This window comes from Xylaria bambusicola (assembly GCF_022495145.1).
Source record: "Xylaria bambusicola strain CBS 139988 unplaced genomic scaffold F5B22scaffold_6, whole genome shotgun sequence".
NCBI lineage: Eukaryota > Fungi > Ascomycota > Sordariomycetes > Xylariales > Xylariaceae > Xylaria > Xylaria bambusicola.
Window position 1 is genome coordinate 287,780 of NW_025953559.1, and position 17,006 is coordinate 304,785.

The 17,006-nt window shown below is 48.2% G+C and overlaps 6 protein-coding genes across 6 annotated transcripts; 4 read left to right on the plus strand and 2 right to left on the minus strand.

The window, feature by feature from the left end:
- Positions 1 to 982: 982 nt before the first annotated feature.
- F5B22DRAFT_643132 (Dit2 protein) lies at positions 983 to 2,654 on the plus strand (the record flags this gene model as incomplete). Its single annotated transcript, XM_047978217.1, has 4 exons — positions 983 to 1,567; positions 1,627 to 1,880; positions 1,940 to 2,528; positions 2,592 to 2,654. 4 exons carry the CDS (start codon positions 983 to 985, stop codon positions 2,652 to 2,654), a joined length of 1,491 nt encoding a protein of 496 aa, XP_047834126.1.
- A 985-nt stretch (positions 2,655 to 3,639) lies between these two features.
- On the plus strand, positions 3,640 to 5,985 carry F5B22DRAFT_660473 (autophagy-related protein 22; the record flags this gene model as incomplete). The annotated part of the gene is made up of 4 exons (XM_047980294.1): positions 3,640 to 3,816; positions 3,890 to 4,133; positions 4,194 to 4,721; positions 4,775 to 5,985. The coding sequence occupies 4 exons, from the start codon at positions 3,640 to 3,642 to the stop codon at positions 5,443 to 5,445; spliced, it is 1,620 nt and encodes a 539-aa protein (XP_047834127.1). The 3' UTR covers positions 5,446 to 5,985.
- Positions 5,549 to 7,427, minus strand: F5B22DRAFT_634050 (Pyoverdine/dityrosine biosynthesis protein-domain-containing protein; the record flags this gene model as incomplete). Its single annotated transcript, XM_047976927.1, has 3 exons — positions 5,549 to 5,592; positions 5,732 to 6,493; positions 6,548 to 7,427. 3 exons carry the CDS (start codon positions 7,425 to 7,427, stop codon positions 5,549 to 5,551), a joined length of 1,686 nt encoding a protein of 561 aa, XP_047834128.1.
- Positions 7,428 to 8,795: 1,368 nt separating this feature from the next.
- On the plus strand, positions 8,796 to 11,326 carry F5B22DRAFT_592838 (major facilitator superfamily domain-containing protein). The gene is made up of 4 exons (XM_047973960.1): positions 8,796 to 9,311; positions 9,377 to 10,165; positions 10,230 to 10,281; positions 10,467 to 11,326. Exons 2-4 carry the CDS (start codon positions 9,454 to 9,456, stop codon positions 11,236 to 11,238), a joined length of 1,536 nt encoding a protein of 511 aa, XP_047834129.1. The 5' UTR covers positions 8,796 to 9,311; positions 9,377 to 9,453; the 3' UTR covers positions 11,239 to 11,326.
- A 2,396-nt stretch (positions 11,327 to 13,722) lies between these two features.
- Positions 13,723 to 14,199, minus strand: F5B22DRAFT_592846 (uncharacterized protein). The gene has a single exon (XM_047973961.1). The coding sequence runs from the start codon at positions 14,089 to 14,091 to the stop codon at positions 13,792 to 13,794; it is 300 nt and encodes a 99-aa protein (XP_047834130.1). The 5' UTR covers positions 14,092 to 14,199; the 3' UTR covers positions 13,723 to 13,791.
- Positions 14,200 to 15,106: 907 nt separating this feature from the next.
- On the plus strand, positions 15,107 to 16,210 carry F5B22DRAFT_643136 (uncharacterized protein; the record flags this gene model as incomplete). Its single annotated transcript, XM_047978218.1, has 3 exons — positions 15,107 to 15,229; positions 15,274 to 15,688; positions 15,750 to 16,210. 3 exons carry the CDS (start codon positions 15,107 to 15,109, stop codon positions 16,208 to 16,210), a joined length of 999 nt encoding a protein of 332 aa, XP_047834131.1.
- Positions 16,211 to 17,006: the final 796 nt, after the last annotated feature.

The window sequence follows — 17,006 nt, forward strand, 5'->3', positions numbered from 1 at the left end:
TTGAAGGGGCTTGCTTCTACACGTGTATCTACCATAGCGTCAGAAATGCACATGGGTATCATTCAGAGGATCCTCTTGCATGCCGTGTCTCCACCGCGCGACCCCCGTCCTCGGTAGTCGAATCGTATATGAACTGGTCTGGTGTGTGTTTAAGGGTAGGACGTGCCAAGATAAGTATTTGCGGGCCTGGGTGAACATACACGTAGGCGGCGTAAAATCAGGCGCGGTAACGCTTGAGCCAAATGGAGAGCAGTTTGGTGTAAGTACCTTTAGCCGAGATACCTTTCGTCCAGGGGAGCGTCAGCCTTGACACATTTTACCAGACACATACCACAGTATTAGTCTAGTTCTCAGTCTCTGCTGGGCCGCAGATAAACGCTTCCCTGGCCCGCTCGCCTGGTCCGCACCCGTGCTCATTGGTAGATTTACTGGTGCTGCTCCTCTTCACCAGGATTCTCAGCCGCCAAGCGCCAAGAATCCGAATCTTAAGTACTATTACGTGGATTCCATCTCACGCAGCATTTCCACGTACTAAAGATAGCGTCATGTTGTGATATGATAGCCACGTCGCAGATAGTTGATAAATTGTTATATGCAACATGAATGGCGAGATGAGCTAGTCTTGTCTATTCCTTGCTGAGATCTAGAAACAGTTTCCATCAAACGTTGCATTGCTATTTTTACTAATCACCACACTTACAGAGCATCATAGGACGCTATCGTGACCTGGTATTCTTACTGGGTAAGCAATTAACCTCTAGTGGCGAAATAAGATTAGCAGATTAGTAGATGATTATTAGTATTAACTGTGTTGATGGTATATGGTGCTAGCATACACGGCTCTGATCCTACATCACGCGACCTTGTGAGCTCTGAGAGAGGAATAACAGGACCCAAACGCATCTTGAGTCCCAGCGCAAGGTCCTGGTACAGTTATGCCAGTACATGTCGAATTTGCTTGCTCAGTCAACTCTGCCCCGAAATGGCCTTTCACTGGTTACTAGCGAGCGTCCTGCTCCTTGTCATTTGGTGCGTCTATCAGGTGATAGCCAAGATTGTACTGCCGCCAGCACATTTCCCCAAGAATATCCCTACTATCCCGTTCTATTATACCCTTCTGTCTCTGGTTAAAGAGGTCGACCAAGAGCAACTCTATCGTAAATATCTTGAGAAACCATTGACAGAATGGGGCGCCGTGAAGATATTCTTTGGGGGGCATTGGAACGTTCTCATCACCCGCCCAAGCTACATGGCACAGGTCCTCAAATATGATGAAGATTTCCCCAAGACAGGAAACCAGGTAAAGAACCCCCACTCTGTTCTAGCCCTCTATACGGGCGAGAATATCATTAGTGCAGCGGGCGAGAATTGGAAGCTATTCGCGGATGTGATGAAGCCGGCACTACAAGCCAATATTGATGCTTCAGTCATTGTGAGGAATGCACACAAGTTGATCGATCAATTCCTTCAAGAACAACGGCGCAAGAGCAGTGTCGATGTGTCAGAGAATATCCAAGCATACGCCATAGCGAACATAAGCGAGTCTCTACTAGGCTCTAGCTTTGAAGTATGTTGCCAATGTACGTCCTAAGGTGTCCAAAGTTGATTCTAACAGCTCGGTTATAGGCACTGGGAAATCCCAACCATCCTTTACTGAAACTCCAGCGAGAAATAAAGCCAAAGATATTTAACCCATTTCACCTGAATTTCCCTGGGTTGGATCGGTTTCCTATCCCGAGTCGGGAGGCGGCCAAGAAGCTGGTCAGAAGATTCCAAGCTGAGCTTGCATCTCATGTTATGGATGGCCACAAACACCGGTGTCAATCTGATAGCACCAACTTAGGATGCCGACTCCTCTCGGCGTACGAGAACGGACAGCTGTAAGTGAGGAAACAAATGCTTCTATGTTATCTCACAGTTCAACTAACAAACCCTGAAGCTCCGAGTATCACTACCAGCAAAACATCCTTATAACTTTCGTTGCTGGCCATGAGAACCCGATGATTTTGCTACTTACCAACCTCTTCGTTCTCGCTGACAAGCCGGAGCTGCAGCAGCAGGTCAGAAATGAAGTCATGAACCTCTCGCCTGCTGACCGGGTCAATCCCGACGTGCTCGCTACACTTCCTCTTCTGACATCAATAATATTTGAGACATTGAGGATGTATCCTCCCCTATCGCAGATCATGAATAAGCGCACAGCCACAGACGTAATGCTGGGTGAAGACATCCTCTTACAGGCCGGCACTTACACTGGCTACAATGGCTACAGCACCAACAGGAACAGAGAATTCTGGGGTGCAGACGCGCATGAGTTCCGCCCCGCCCGGTGGGGGAATACTATCGATGACATGAATGCGCTCTACAGACGAGCCACTAGCAAAGCCACATTCATCACTTTCCATGGCGGAAAACGCACGTGTCTGGGCCAGAGGTGGGCGATGGCGGCGCACCGTGTGACCATGTCTATCTTCCTGGCCTCGGTAAGGTGGCAACTAGACCCGACGTGGCCACGAAAGATGACGCCGGTAAGTTGTAACATTTCCTCAGCCCCATGTAAGAGAGATCATTTACTTATTCGCTATTATCAGGCTGGCCCTTTAATGCCCAAGAGGCTAAGGCTACAAGTGGAAGAAATAAAGGATTCGGTATGATTTGAGCAGGTTGTAGATCATTGTAATGGACTGATACTATGCCAATACGGCTGGGAGGAACACAAGAATACTTAGGAGAAGATAAAAAATAGATAAGATGATATGCTTGGCTTCCACCAATGTCCGTCAGTTTATAGTCGTACCATTAAGGACTTTTAGTTAGATGCAGAACGGAGGGGTAAGCATAATCACGAGTTAGCCAATGTACGAAGGATCAATATTTTTGGCACAGACCAGAGCGTTGAGATGGTAATATGTCCTCCCAGGAGACGAAAACCCCCCCAAAAAACCCTTGCATGAGTAACTCATGTAGGTAGGAGCTGTGGTACGATGGTAGGACATTGAAGGCGAAGGCTCCCTTGATTGACGATCCCTTCTATATACAGAATGCCTTCTCTGTACTTAAGCATTACATGTATGCGATGACTGCTGATCCCCTCTCTAGGCTAGTTGAGTTCGGAGATATGTACGATCCTTCGTCTATCGCCCTAATACAGAAGCGACAGCGATGGATCCTGCATATAGGAATGGATGCTGGGTCTCATCTTATTATGATCTGTTGGCTCTTTTTGAGAAAGTAGATGCAGCACCGACAGGGTGGGACTGACATAGTGCGATGAAAAGCAGATTCAAGCGCTTGGCGTAGGACAAACAGACGCAAACTTGCTCACCTCGGGACCATCAGCGTAAGATCACACGAAAATGCTGTGAGAGTTTCCGAACCCTTTACTGGTATAAGCCTATTTGTTAGTTCTAGACACAGAAATAGAAGAAATCGCTTGAACTTGCTCTAATTTGCTCTATCATGGTCCGAGTTGAAAGGCGTGTTTTGCCCTTGAATTATGGTCAATATCAAAAGCACATATGTACACTAAGAGCACCTTGTAAGCTCCGGCGCCTTTATAGTAGATCTGATATCACTACTACACATCTCATCCAATCCTGGATCTCCGCTAGTAAATAGTGATCATCAAACACTTCCAGTATGGTCGATTCTCCTACCGTCGCCGAGGGCGACCCGAAGGTTGAGTATGGTACCATCGTCAGGCAGACTGCAACACCGAGCAATACATCCGAGGACCTGGAAAGTTCTCGCCCGAACAACGCCAACTCATTGAAATCAAAGAGAGCATTCTGGGCGTGGTTATTGGTGTGCTTCTCTGTAAGTTTCCTTCACAATAACCTAGCCCTCATTCCCTAACTCGTGGTGGGAGCATTGCTGACCATATGTATAGACGGGGCCAACAAATGGCGTGGCTAATAGATACATTCCCGCTGTATTGCAGTCTGTCGCGAACGCTGTCGGCCATGTGCCCGGTACGAATGAGCGATGCGCGACACGCGGCAAGATTGTCTGCGTGGTCCCCTTTGGCACCGGCGTAGTCGACTATAACAGTTATATCCTCTACCTCCAGGCCATCAGCAGGTCGATCGAGGGCGTACTCACAATTTTGATTGCTGGGATAGCCGACTATGGTCGTGAGTAGCCCGAAGGTCTCCGACCTGTTGCACCGAGTAGCTTACCTTTGATTTCTCAAGATTACCGAAAGAACCTTATGATTGTTAGCATTATTCTATTTGGAACGTTCGCATTACCCTTCGCGTCCTTCAACGAGAAGTCGTACGAGAATCTAGTCACGTACTCCGCGCTGTGGCTTACGCTAGCGGCTGTTTCCGCTGCCTACGGCACGATTGAATCCTCCTACATACCGCTGTTCATGCGCGAGTCTGGTTGGTTTGACAGGAAAACCACGACGACTTCGGACTCTACCACGTCGGCAGGGAATGAACTGCGGCACAAGGCGCAGATCAACATCGGCACGAGGGCAAGTGTTCTTTCTCTCGTCGCTGGGAATCTGGGGTCTATCCTCTCCCTCCTGATCGGGGTGATCATCGCCAACACCAGCCGGTCGGGACCGACGGATGGCTATCGCTCATTCCTGATTGCAATCACCGTCGGTGGTGCCTTGACGGTTGCACTCGGAGCCATCGGGTGGTTCTTTGTGCCCTCTGTTAGAGGCGCTAAGCCGCCTTCTAGAAACTTGGCGTTCTTGGCTCTCAAAAACCGTATGTGGATTCCGACAATTGTCACGAACTTACATTGACTCACGATGTTGCAGAATTATCGCTCTTGAAATCCTTCCGTCGATATCCAGAACCCTTCAAGCTCTGCATCGGCTGGGTTCTCTGGAACACGGCCAACAGCAATTTCCAGTCGGTCCTGGGCTTGGCGTTCCGAGAGGTCAGCGGACTGGGCACGGGTGACCGTCTCTACACTGTATACTCCTTTTTGGGCATCGTTCTCGCAAGCATCGGCTCTCTTTCCTGGATGTTCTTATACCCCGTGCTGCCCTACAAGATGAAGACTTATGCCTACTTCTTCCTCACCCTCCACGTGCTGTGGTGCCTTTGGGGGACCTTTGGTATTAGTGATAATGTTCCCATCGGATTTAAGCACACAGGCGAGTTCTGGGGCGAAATCGCACTCCTTAACCCAGCGACAAGCGCCCTTCGCGCCTGCAACAGGGTCATGTATGCGGCCATGATCCCTAGGGGCAAGGAGGCGCATTTTACCGGACTCGAGCTCACGCTTGATCTCGCAACGGGCTGGATCAACCCATTGGTACAGTCCGTGATCCAGGACGCAACACATAATCTGCGATATCCTATGTTGCCCAACTTATTTCTCTTCTTAGTTTCCAGCGGCTTCTATTTCTGGTTCGATATGGACAAGGGTATCGAAGACTCAATGAAGCCTTGGGACGAGGATGTAGCTGAAGAGCAGAGTTAGAAGACACTGAGTTAGCACTCATACTTCTGTACTACATATTAATGTCAAAAAGGATTAATTACGTTCTCCTCGCAGGGGACTGCAACATGGTGAAGTGTGAAATTCATTGAACTGTTTGCTCAATCTTGATGCCCATTACCAACTCCTCTATGCATTGTTAAGATACATGAAAGAAATCACGCAGAGTGGCCTCGAGGCAAGTCTTTGTTACCTTCGCGCCAACATCAATCAATTAGACTGAACTTCTCGTCGGCGGACTTTTCTGGCAGCTCCGAGCTAGCCTTACGGAGGAGGAAATATCCACCCTTATCCTCATTGTCTACCCACCCCCCTGTATATTTCCCGCTGGCGACGGCTTGGCGCGCGACTGATGCCTTCGTCAAATAGGCAAGTCCATCCCCCTCCACCTTCACAATGCTATTGTGCCAAGGTGTGGGGATCTGGAAATCATATAACGGCACTGGCTCGTGACGACCATCGACGTCGTCAATCGCGCGCACCTTGTCCCTGGGGAACAGGCGAATACCAAACTTAGGCCCCCGGTTGTTATGAGCATGGATAGAGAGACGGACATAATTAGGGTATAAGAGCTCAAGAAGATTTGAATAGGCTTGGTTGCGCACCATCATTTCCGATGCGACGGCTGCAGCCGTCTTCTTCTTCCGCGAGGTCGACTGGCCCGCAAACATAGGCCCCTCCAAATCCTGTAGCATGAAGCGCGATAGCCCGCGATATGATCTGAGTATATCAGGATCTTGAGCTAGTATGAGTTTCCTGAGATGTGCTCGACTGATGCCGCAACTCGCCATCACCAGTTTACGAGCAATTTCGGCTGTGTCAGAGAGCTTAGTCTGTATGGGGTCTTGCACGAGCTCAGGGTCCGCGACCCATGAGGGGCTAAAGGTCTGCGTGCTGTCTGAGTCATCGAAGAGATCAGTTAGTGGGCAAAATCTGACAGCTTGCCGGTCCGCCGGGGTGTTGAACATGGATCGATACAGCTCTTGTAGATTCGATTCATATTCTGATATTGCATCGTCATCAACGCCAACTATTAGTTCCCTTGTTAGTCTCTGTTCGGTTCACCAGCGTCGATCTGACTTACTGCAGCTGGACAGCAAATGGCCATCGTGGATGATCCAGACGGTTGCTCCAGGGGGATATATCTCTTCTAAGCGCTTGGTAAAGGCCCAGAGGGTTTCCAGAGCTATGCGCTCTGCCATATCTGGTTTGGACCCGCCGACTTTCTGATCATTTGGAGACTTGCATGGGAAAGCAGGGAGCACCATTTGGCATCGCTCATTCCGGTTCACGAAGTCCCGTATTCGACGAGTGAAGTACTCGCGGCCGGAACTGTTCCACTCGTCATTTGCCGATGTATTTCGCAGCATTTGCTCAAAGAGCACTGTGATTTTCTCAGTGACCAGCTCACCATGAAGATGAAGTGACGATTTTGATATCTCGTCCAGCTGCATCTTCGTGGATGTGCTTGGTAGGAAGAGCGTTTTAATCCATTGCCAGATTCTCTCTACTGTGGATAGCGAGTCACTATGTGTGAGAGCTGGCAGCTCCTGGCTTAGAGGAGGTTGTAGTGTTGTCTTCAAGATGAATAAGGTCTCTATCCATCCCAGAAAGGCTTCGTCGTAGCTATCCTGAGATTGGTTGGCAATATAGCCGACATAGCATTTATATGTCTCACGATATATCTCGCGTACACGGATTCTAGTGTGGCTATCATCGAATGAGTGACCGAGCAGGTGGGATGCTATATCAAAACTTGTCGTTTCAACTAGCAGGCCTGATGGCAGGGTCTCGAAGGTGGTGTTGTTGATTCTGAGCTGTTCGAAGATGGTTGGCCACTGACTGGTGATTGCTTCAGCGTTTTTGCCTTCCACATTCAGCAGTCGACCATCGGGGCTGCGGCAAAAAAGACCCAGCGACTGATGAAACGGCGAGGAGCCGTAGTTAAGATTCGACGGTGCCATAGATAAGAGATGAAGGTAATGTAAACGTCGATCAACACTTAATCTTCCATCAAGAATCCACGAGTGGGTGAGTTAATGGTAGATTTCATTAGATTTGGGTATAGTAAAGTCCAGCAGCCGCTCCACGGCGAATATAATGTCGGTAAGCGACGGTATCTATGTATCCCATGACGACAATAAATCCTCGAAGAGCAGGTAGCATTTCCGCACTTACCCACCACTTCTAAGCCTCCTTCCCAAGTCCTTTCCAAGCCCATCTCACTTGGTGTGACCCGGATCCATTCCACCCCACGGGTAAAGGTCTAGCTATACTCGGAAAGAGAAAGTTGATATTTGCAAGGATACCGCGCCGTCGCCTTGCCTCGCCGGCTCACTAGCCGGGCTGACTGTTGGCGGAGGACTTTACCTGAATTCTATATTCGGCCAACGAAAGACATTAGTTCATCTCATTACTCCGTACTTACTAGTTTATCACGTACTGGCGGCACAAGGACATGTGGAGCTGGAGTGAAAGAAAAAAGAGAGCCTACACTAAACCAAATCCAAAGCCCGCTACTTGTTAGGGTTGCCGAGGATGCTTGCAAATTTAATGCCAATTTTCACGAGGGTCTGTGACTTCAAGGTTACATACGAAGTATTTAACTGGTTATTTGGCAGTTGGATGGCTGTCTGAATGGCTTCATAACTGGCCGTCAAAAAGCCACTTAATCTTACAAGTACCTCTGTTGGCAAAAGAAACTATCGTCATACTAAATAGTACAGCACACACAATCAACATGGCGGGTCCGAATGAAATAGCAGCTAACCAGAGGTATAGTAGGTAACCAAGGCTAAGAGTTGATACATAAGGATTATGGGAGGTTGGGTGTCATACTTTCACGTGCACCTTGTTCTGCACACCACGAGCCTATACGATAATACGGCCATCCCAGGTGGACGGGTAGAACTTAGGTAATACAGTGGATATGTATATCCAAGTACCATTGATCATTTGACTTCCATACGACAGGAATCATGAAGTATATATTTGTACCTTGGCTTACACATTGAAACAGTTCCACAATCTCTGCATGGCCTGAGATTCTAGATTACAGAATGACTGCCCCACATACTTGATTTGCCCTATTGTGCAGATAGCTGAAGAAAGAAACTGGAATCAAGCTTGTTTACTTGACTCTGATGAGTAGACTATGATATAATTTCTCGCCTCCTATCCGGCACTCGTCGGCCTGGTGGCTGTCAGAGGATTCATACTAACAAAGATACATTCGGCCTATAAGTGCGCGGGTCTACATGTGCATCGGAAGTAACTGCTACATATAAATATACAAAACTACTTATGATTAACCAATTCCACCTTACCATCCACCCCAATAATTATTACTATTTTTAATAGCTACTTCAAGCTCAAGAAACTGTGTTAGTGAGGCTTCTGCCGATCGGGTTAAGCCCCGATTGGTAGAAGTTTTACTTTGTTGGTTGCCAAGGCCGACGTTTTATTCGGCCGAGTACGGAGCCCCTGAGGCAACGGGAAGGCCTATGTAGGTAGGCGAGTAGGCATCTCGTATGCCGCAGCCGCAGGCCCTCGTTATTGCAGCGGTTCATGGTGAATTCTATCGTGAAGCACAGTTTGAACAAGCTTATTGTACCCTGGACTAAAGCAAAGGGTCATGCCCCACAGGACTAAGCAGCAGCTACATCCACGGTCAGCTCCGAGCCCGATCCTTGCCGTTAGGATCTTGGCCGTTCTCACGGTAATCTTGCGTGACAATTAGCGCAAAACTTCGCGCTCACTAAGCCGGGAGTCACACTGCCTTGGCCTTACCAAAATGAACGGTGGCGTCGAGATGTATGCTGAGGTCCGCATTAGTCTAAGTGCTGCATGTAGGTATACCAACCAACCCATCCTCTACCCAGTTTCCCTTCTTTTGTCACTTATGTGTTCATAGAACAGACGTGTTTTTCCCATTCATCCATCGTTTCTACTGTTTTGAAACTTTCCCAAGTTTTCCAGACGTAACAATCAATGGCTGCCGAAGGGAAAGCGCCCAGTATGGGCGAGAGTGACGACAGTTCGTCGTCTTCGATGCCATCTGCTCTTGATGCTGGAAAGCCTGTCGAAGAGGGTGATGGCAAGGCAGTAGAGAGCTTGGCGGTCGGTGTCGAACCAGTGCGTGACGTCGAGAAAGCCGTTACGCCACCAGCGCAGCCCAAGGAACCATATACGACATTCTCTCCTTCTCGCCAGATGTTCATTGTCATTATTGTCACCTTGGTTGGTTTCTTTGCACCTCTTTGCGGCGCCGTATACCTTCCTAGTCTCATTCTCTTCGAAGATGTCTTTCACTCTTCTTCTAAAGTCATCAATGCCACCATCAGTGTCTACTCGGCCATCTTCGCCGTAACACCGTTATTCGGCGCTCCAGCAAGCGATTACCTCGGCAGGAAAGGTGTCTACCTGGTCACTATGGTTATCTTCCTCGTCGCCAACACCCTCTTGGCGGCACTCCCTCCTACTATTGGAGGGCTGTTCGCCCTCAGAATTTTCCAAGCACTAGGTGCTTCTGTCGCAACATCTGTCGGCGCCGGTACTGTAGCGGACGTAACGCCGCCAGCCATGCGAGCTTCGAGAATGGGAATTTTCCTTCTTGGGCCGAACCTGGGCCCTGTTCTCGGGCCTCTGATTGGTGGGCAATTTTCGACACCTGGTCTCTGGAGATGGGTCTTTGGATTTCTGTGTAAGAGCTTCACCATTGTCATTAACTTGCGAATATAATGTATCGTGCTAACTTGCCTGGAAAGCCATTGCTGCATTCCCCGTCTTCCTACTGGTACTATTTTTCCTCCCAGAAACGGTACGTATCAAAACCTGCCGTGCCGGTTCTGAGATCTGGACTCGGTAGAATGATCTATTGTCTTCCAGCGCTAACTGTTACCGCAGTATGTGAACTTTTAACTCCGAAACACGATCACTGTTATCTGCGTAATTCTAGAAAGTATGTAATAAGGAACTGAACTAACACGTTTTGATAATGACAGTCTTCGCTCTTTGGTCGGGAACGGGAGTTACTTTACCAGCTCCCCCGGATGGCTAGTAAAGCCACGTCTGCGCCAAAAGCGGATCGTACCCGAGGGGGCTTACCCGAAGCCGCCCCGGCTGACCCCTAAGAGGTTGGTAGAATTGCTTTTCTTCGTTCCGAACCTCATCGTCAGCGTCGGGTCCGGCTTACAATTCTCGGGCCTGTACTGCATCTACATCACTTTCCCTCGCGTCTGGCAACAGCGATATGGATGGAGCGGAAGCGAGACAGGGTATGCGTTTCTCGTGCCAGCCGTTTTCCTCCTCATTTCGTCATTGTTAGTCGGGCGGGTATCAGATATGATGTACCGTCGCTACAAATCTCAGAACGATGGAAAAGCCCCCCCGCCAGAGAAGCGAATCGACATACAGATTTGGGGTTACCTATTTGGGGCTGCTGGAAAGGCCATGTTTGGGTGGTTCGTCTTCAAAAGCTATCATCCAGTAGCACCCTTGGCGGCGAGTGCTGTTGCCTCGGTCGGGACTGGGCTGGTCATGGTGACTAGCACGGCGTACCAGTCAGAATGCCAACCCAGCGCCACGGCGTCACTAGTAGCCATCGCCGGCTTGCTGCGGAATATAGGCTCCGCAATTGCGGCCGCTATCATTGACAGTCTGCTAAGAAGCTTGGGGCTTGGTTGGCTATTCACTGGTTTGGCTCTGCTTGACGCCGTTTGGATTGGTGCGATAGCTTATATTCGCGTGCGGGGACATACTTATCGCAAGTCATAGACGTATAAAATCATTCGAACAGTTAATAGAGATGTAGCAGAAAATTACTAGAAAACAAGATTGAAGTCCGTCCAGTCAGGACGTAAACATTGCTGTTATTGGCGTCTAACTATGGTGGACCGAACGGAATAAGTGATTGAATAACGCGGCTCAACATACTGTTGTCTCGTCGCTCTGAATAGGCTTCTCCAGGTCTTATGAACTAATTCTGGCTAAACTCGTTCGTTTATGCTACTCTATAATCTCTCTATGCTGCAGCATAGTAGGTCCTACTTCTTACCGCCCCTTCTCCAAGTCCATATTTAGGAGAGAGAATAGACGTCGTGTATCCATTGCTCTCTAGACGCTGCATGGTCCTCGATAATAATCACTAAACACATCGTTCTACGCATCGTTCTACGCTTTTTTTCTTGGTGGGGGGTTGTAACCGCTGTTGAGAGGTGGTTACATGCATTCAAGTATCCCCTTCATCCCGTAGATATTATAGAGCAGAGTTGGTGCCTGGACCCCTATGTACGCTAACGCTTTTGGTTCTCCCTTGCGTTTTCCTGTGACCAGGGGTCACCCCATAACAGTTTGTAGCCTCTATGCAAACTTATGTTCGAGTGAACTACTTACGATCTTCCCTTCATGAATGCGATATACATTAAAATAGAAACTCATCTACGTCGATCAAACAGCCTCATTAACATACACGAATATACATCTGAAGACATTCATGTCTCTGGCATGTACACATGTAGTACCTAAAACAATAATGTTGTAGATTACTACGCATAATAACCCTTACCCATGCTCTCTTTGCAGACCCCCCAAACTCATCGAACATTTACACAAAGCGAAAAGTTTAGATCGAAGCTCGGGGCATCACAGGAAGTCATGTTATGCTTGCTTTACCGATGACAAAACAAAACCGGTATTCCAGCCCAAGTCTTGTAGACTAGGTATTATGCATGCAATCAACACTGGGACTTCTCGGATAACTTTGGACATCATATGCGAGGACTTGATAAGCGTCCTTACATATAGGTAACCTCCACTAATATTATGAAACATTACCACGTGTCGGAGCCCTACGAATGGGTGCATCTTAGACGCTTATTGTTACGCAAAGGCCTAGACCTCTTCACTGTCGATCTATCCTATATCTAGGACAGGTTATGTATCCTTGTCAGGCCCGGTATTCATATCTTCCAAGCATCCTCAACCCTAGTGCTGAGCTTGACTAACACCCTACGAGGTCAATGCCACCGAGGGCCAAGACGCAAAGGCGAAAGCGCCAAGACTGATGGGGATTACATTAAGAGGATATTGAAACGATGGAATATACGTGAGCCTCGGTACTCACTACGCTCACATGTCCTAATCGGCCAAGAGCCTGTGGATTACATCAGATCAGAATCAGAATCAGAATCAGATTAACGCCAGGTCCCTTGATCGGCAATTCCGCCTACACTTAAATGCACCATATACGACATAGATGTATGCAACGGCCTGCCTCACCGCCGAGGAGGCGCAGATGGCGTGATGTGCATGTTGGTATGTTTTGCAGTTGCTGACCATAACCTCAGGCATTGGACTCTTCCGCGCCTCTTTGGAATCCTTCGTTATTAGAGCTTTGGTACTACGTCTGGGCAGGGATGAAGGACGCTAATGTAGTGTAAACACTCATCCTGCAGAATATGCAGCCTCAGGAAGACGGGACGCCGCGAGGCTCTAGGAGGATTTATGGCTAAAGGTCTTTAAACCTATGAAGCCACAGTCCGTCAGTGGCCAAGCCAAAGGCTGGAGCTTGGAGAAACATGAGATGTATAGTATGACTGAGTGAGGTCTTGTTCCAAGACGCAAAGCATAGATATGGCTTAGATCTAGGGTCATTGACACACTCCAGTATCTCTATCCCAGTGATTTTTCAGGTATTAACTCATGATTTCGAATGACACAGCACTTTAACAATATTTAGTCTAGGGACCTATCTAGTGTATTCAATATTGACATATACTTGTCGTGTCTTTTTGAAGACATAGGGCAATAAAGTAGGGAAGGTGCTGACATCGTCGAAATTCTTCTTTCGTCTCGCAATTAGAATCGACTCTATAGTTGCATTGACATAATTGGAAATTCTGAATTAAGTTGATTATTATTGACTCATATTTTGGTTCAGGCTTCATATGCCAATCTCCAATACTCAAGAACTGTTTTTGTCCATCATGTCAGCTTCGTGTAGCATATACAACCATCAGAATCTTTACACTATTGATCTAATGAAATCGCACAGGACCTTATTGAGTCCCGCACACAACTAAGCAGACCACAGCTATATTCACCCTCGTGCTCTGTCTGCTGCTAATATGTATTCTTCTTGTGTAAGTTAGTAGATATCATTGTACATCAGTTTGGCATGCGCAAAACGGTCTTTATATCACACTAGGGTAGCTCAATATGTAGTAGCTCATCCTAGGGAAGTCAGGAGTTCATTTATTACTCTACAATCTAGTATACGTAGCTCGCTCGACTTTCCAATTAACCTGTACAGTGTACTAGACAAACATACTACTTGGAAACCCTCTTGTGCACCTTCCAGTGTGCTTTCTGACACTCGGGAGAGCAGTATTTCTGGTCCTTGCACTGCCCACAAGTCAAAAGCGCCTTGCCATTCTCATCCTTTGGTTTCCCACAGCTCCCACATCCATTGAGAATTTTACTGATATCAGGGATATACATCTCGTCCACGAAGGGTGCCCAGAAGGGAGGCGAGATAGCAGCACGTACAGTATACTTCGACGCTATCTTCCAAATCGGAATGTCAGGTAAGAAGTCATCCGGGAAATTCCCGTTGCCGTAGGTGCACATAAACTTCTTGCCTTACTCGAGTGATAGGGGCAACCGGCCTGCCGTGGCATACTTGCAATTTTTATTATGCTGCCACTGCCTGCATCTCTCAGCGTATGCAGGTAGAGCGTTGTCAGGGAACATTATAGCACTAGGGTAGAAGTTACCCCGAAGGGTGGAGACAGCGTAGAAGTTGACTATATAAAGGTGTCCAGGCTCCCTCTTCATGTTCAGGGAGCCAGGAATCAATAATATTGAGCCCTTACCCATACCTTCAACCTATCTACTTCCTACGTACTACCTACTGGTGATCTAGCCTCACTCCGGGACAAACCTCCATGACAAGCGTGCTTCCAGAGCTGCATCCCTTCGTCATCGACCGGTCCACTAGCAAGACGATGCGACGTCAGAGGACCGAGGAAGTCGGCCAGCTCATTGTATAGAGGAAGGGCGGCGCGATCTAGGACGACAGCGCGATTCGAGAGGTCAATACACATCTTGGAAGAGACAATGATACGTGAATTTCACCGTTTTTCGGGCTATCTAAGCCAAAAAATCCATATTTGTTGACTCCATCAAAACCACAAAAGTGTTCCAGAATTGATGATATGGCTTGCTTGAAGTCAAGCCGAACCTTCTGACCAGGTGATCGAGATAAGTTCGCATCCTGGCACATTTGCCTATCATTTTGAGACATCGAGCCGGACAAGTGGGAGTTGAGCCATGTCAGCTTGCTTGGTTCTTTGATGTCAATAATGGGGCATTTTTGTAAGTCGAGATAAGTCATATGCAGGTTGACTGGCTCTCCTTTATGCATTTGGGCCGGATACATAAAGTCCTGGTATTGCATCCAGGAGGAACTGGTTCCTACCGCGGCGACAACCTCTACCCAATGAGACTTCCGCGCAATTCTCGTCTTCAGTGATGTGTCCACCAGTGCAACGGGGTAGGCTATGGTTAATGGACTCTCCCCTCCGATCTTGACTTCGACCTGGCAAGCGGATAATAAGTTTGTCTGAACTTTGCAATTATAATAATGCGCCTCGCCAATCCCAACGCGGAGGGCATGAGCCCCGAAACCCGGGTCGAAAATGAAGTGGCCATGATCAGCCTTGCCGCCGCGGCACTCAAATCCTTTCAGCCGTCCGTCGTCCCTTCAGTTTATGCCTGGGGAAGCCCCGCTAATTTACCGAGGCTTCGCAGGGTTGGATCATCCAGCAGCTGATGCGTGGCAAGTCTATGGATGAGTCATTCGGCTCCATGACCCTGGAGCAAAAGAAGGTGGTTCTTTCGCAAAAGGCCGCACTTCTCAAAGCACTGCAGGATTATCAACTCCCTGATAGCATTACCGGGTATGGAGGCGTCACCTATGACGAAGGCGGCCGAATGATCAGCGCGGCCATGACCAGTGTTGGCGCTGGGCCATGGCCGACCTACGAGTCTTCGTTCAAAAGTCGACTGGAGGTAGCACTCCGGAGAGCAGATGCAAATCCCTACATACAAGGATCGCATGCCAATGGTATCAGAGAGCGCCTGGATAACTTTGTGGAGCATGGCCTCCCCAGCCAGTTTCAATTTCTGCAGGCTCAGGATAAGTCTATTGTTTATGCTGATTTCAGTACATAACCCTCCCTTGAGTTATACTATATCCCCGAAGCTAACTGTTCCCCAATGTGTAGCTACTAACAACCTTCTTTTTGGCCCCGCCAGTCTACGTATTACGGCGTTGATTGACTACGACTTCTCGTGTATCACGCACCACTCTTACGAGTTCCTACGCTCATTCGACGGTGCCGGCGGTCAATTCAGGGGTTGGTCCGGCGATGAAACTAGTGAACAAGCGGTACTAAGAAATGCCAAATTGCACGGGTTTCCGTCGCCGCTGCCACTTACGACCGGAGTAGATTGGGAAGTAGCGAAAGCCTGGGAAGACGAACTGGAGAGACAGTGTGTCAAGAGACCCAGGACGATAGAAGGAATCGACAAGGTAACAGACGTCGATACTGTATTGCGCACTATCTTACCTTGGAGGGTGAGCAATTCTGACATTCTGCGGCTCCAATCTGAAAAGGTGATCATGCAATACAAGGAGGAAAATGAGCAGCAGCTCATTGGCCTACTCGAACGCCTAGGGTTTTAATCCGCCTATTGTATCGCCCTCTGCCTGCCTGACGATCGAAGATATGTAACTCAGCAATAGAAAAATTGAATATCTCAAAGTCGTTTTGATCAACACAATTCGAGCGTGGTGATTGCCAATACGGTCCAAGTAGCTCGTTAAAAGGATATTTCGCACATCGCCACACCCAAGAAGGAGTATATTCACGGGTTTTTGTGGTGGAATTGTCTGGGTAAGCGATATGGCTAGTGTATTCCCAATGGGATAGAAGTAGGAAATGATGTTAACGATTGCCGGAGTCAACATTTCGCTTCACGATGGTGCTCGGGAGTACTAAAGACGACGATTAAAAGGCCAACTGAGTTCTCTGGCTTTTTTCGTAGAAATAGTCGGGATGGAGGAGGTCCAACGAACCTGGTAGCTGGTGCCTAAAGGTTGCCACAGAGACGGTGCCAGTTTTTTCAGGTTGTCTAGATACGTAAAACTGTCATGAATGAGTATATGTGCACATTAAGCTACGCGTCAATCAACGAGATGCTCTGGTTATCACTGAATTTCATCATTTGTTTGCTAAGAATTCAGGTTGGTACCCAGGCAACTCGTTTCCTCTGTTGCAACCTCGCATACATCCCGCAAGCAAGTCGGTGTGGTGTTGCTACACACCAATAGCAACCAAAACAAAGTCCAGCTTTCCATTTATTTCGGTCATAAGCTTGTATAAGGATTTCAAGTAGGGGGCTGACATCCTGGAGCAATTTCCTTGTTGTTATTGTTGTACTATTTAACGCCAGGGGAATGCCAGCAAGCCAGCAATTCC

What these genes read in the sequence shown, in the direction of transcription:
- F5B22DRAFT_592838 (XM_047973960.1), top strand. Translation starts at nt 9,454, where the DNA reads ATGGCTGCCGAAGGGAAAGCGCCCAGTATGGGCGAGAGTGACGACAGT. An exon ending in ATGGGTCTTTGGATTTCTGT is followed by an intron (nt 10,166 to 10,229) that starts GTAAGAGCTTCA and finishes TTGCCTGGAAAG; the next exon opens with CCATTGCTGCATTCCCCGTC. An exon ending in CTATTTTTCCTCCCAGAAAC is followed by an intron (nt 10,282 to 10,466) that starts GGTACGTATCAA and finishes TGATAATGACAG; the next exon opens with TCTTCGCTCTTTGGTCGGGA.
- F5B22DRAFT_592846 (XM_047973961.1), bottom strand. Translation starts at nt 14,091, where the DNA reads ATGTGCACCTACGGCAACGGGAATTTCCCGGATGACTTCTTACCTGAC.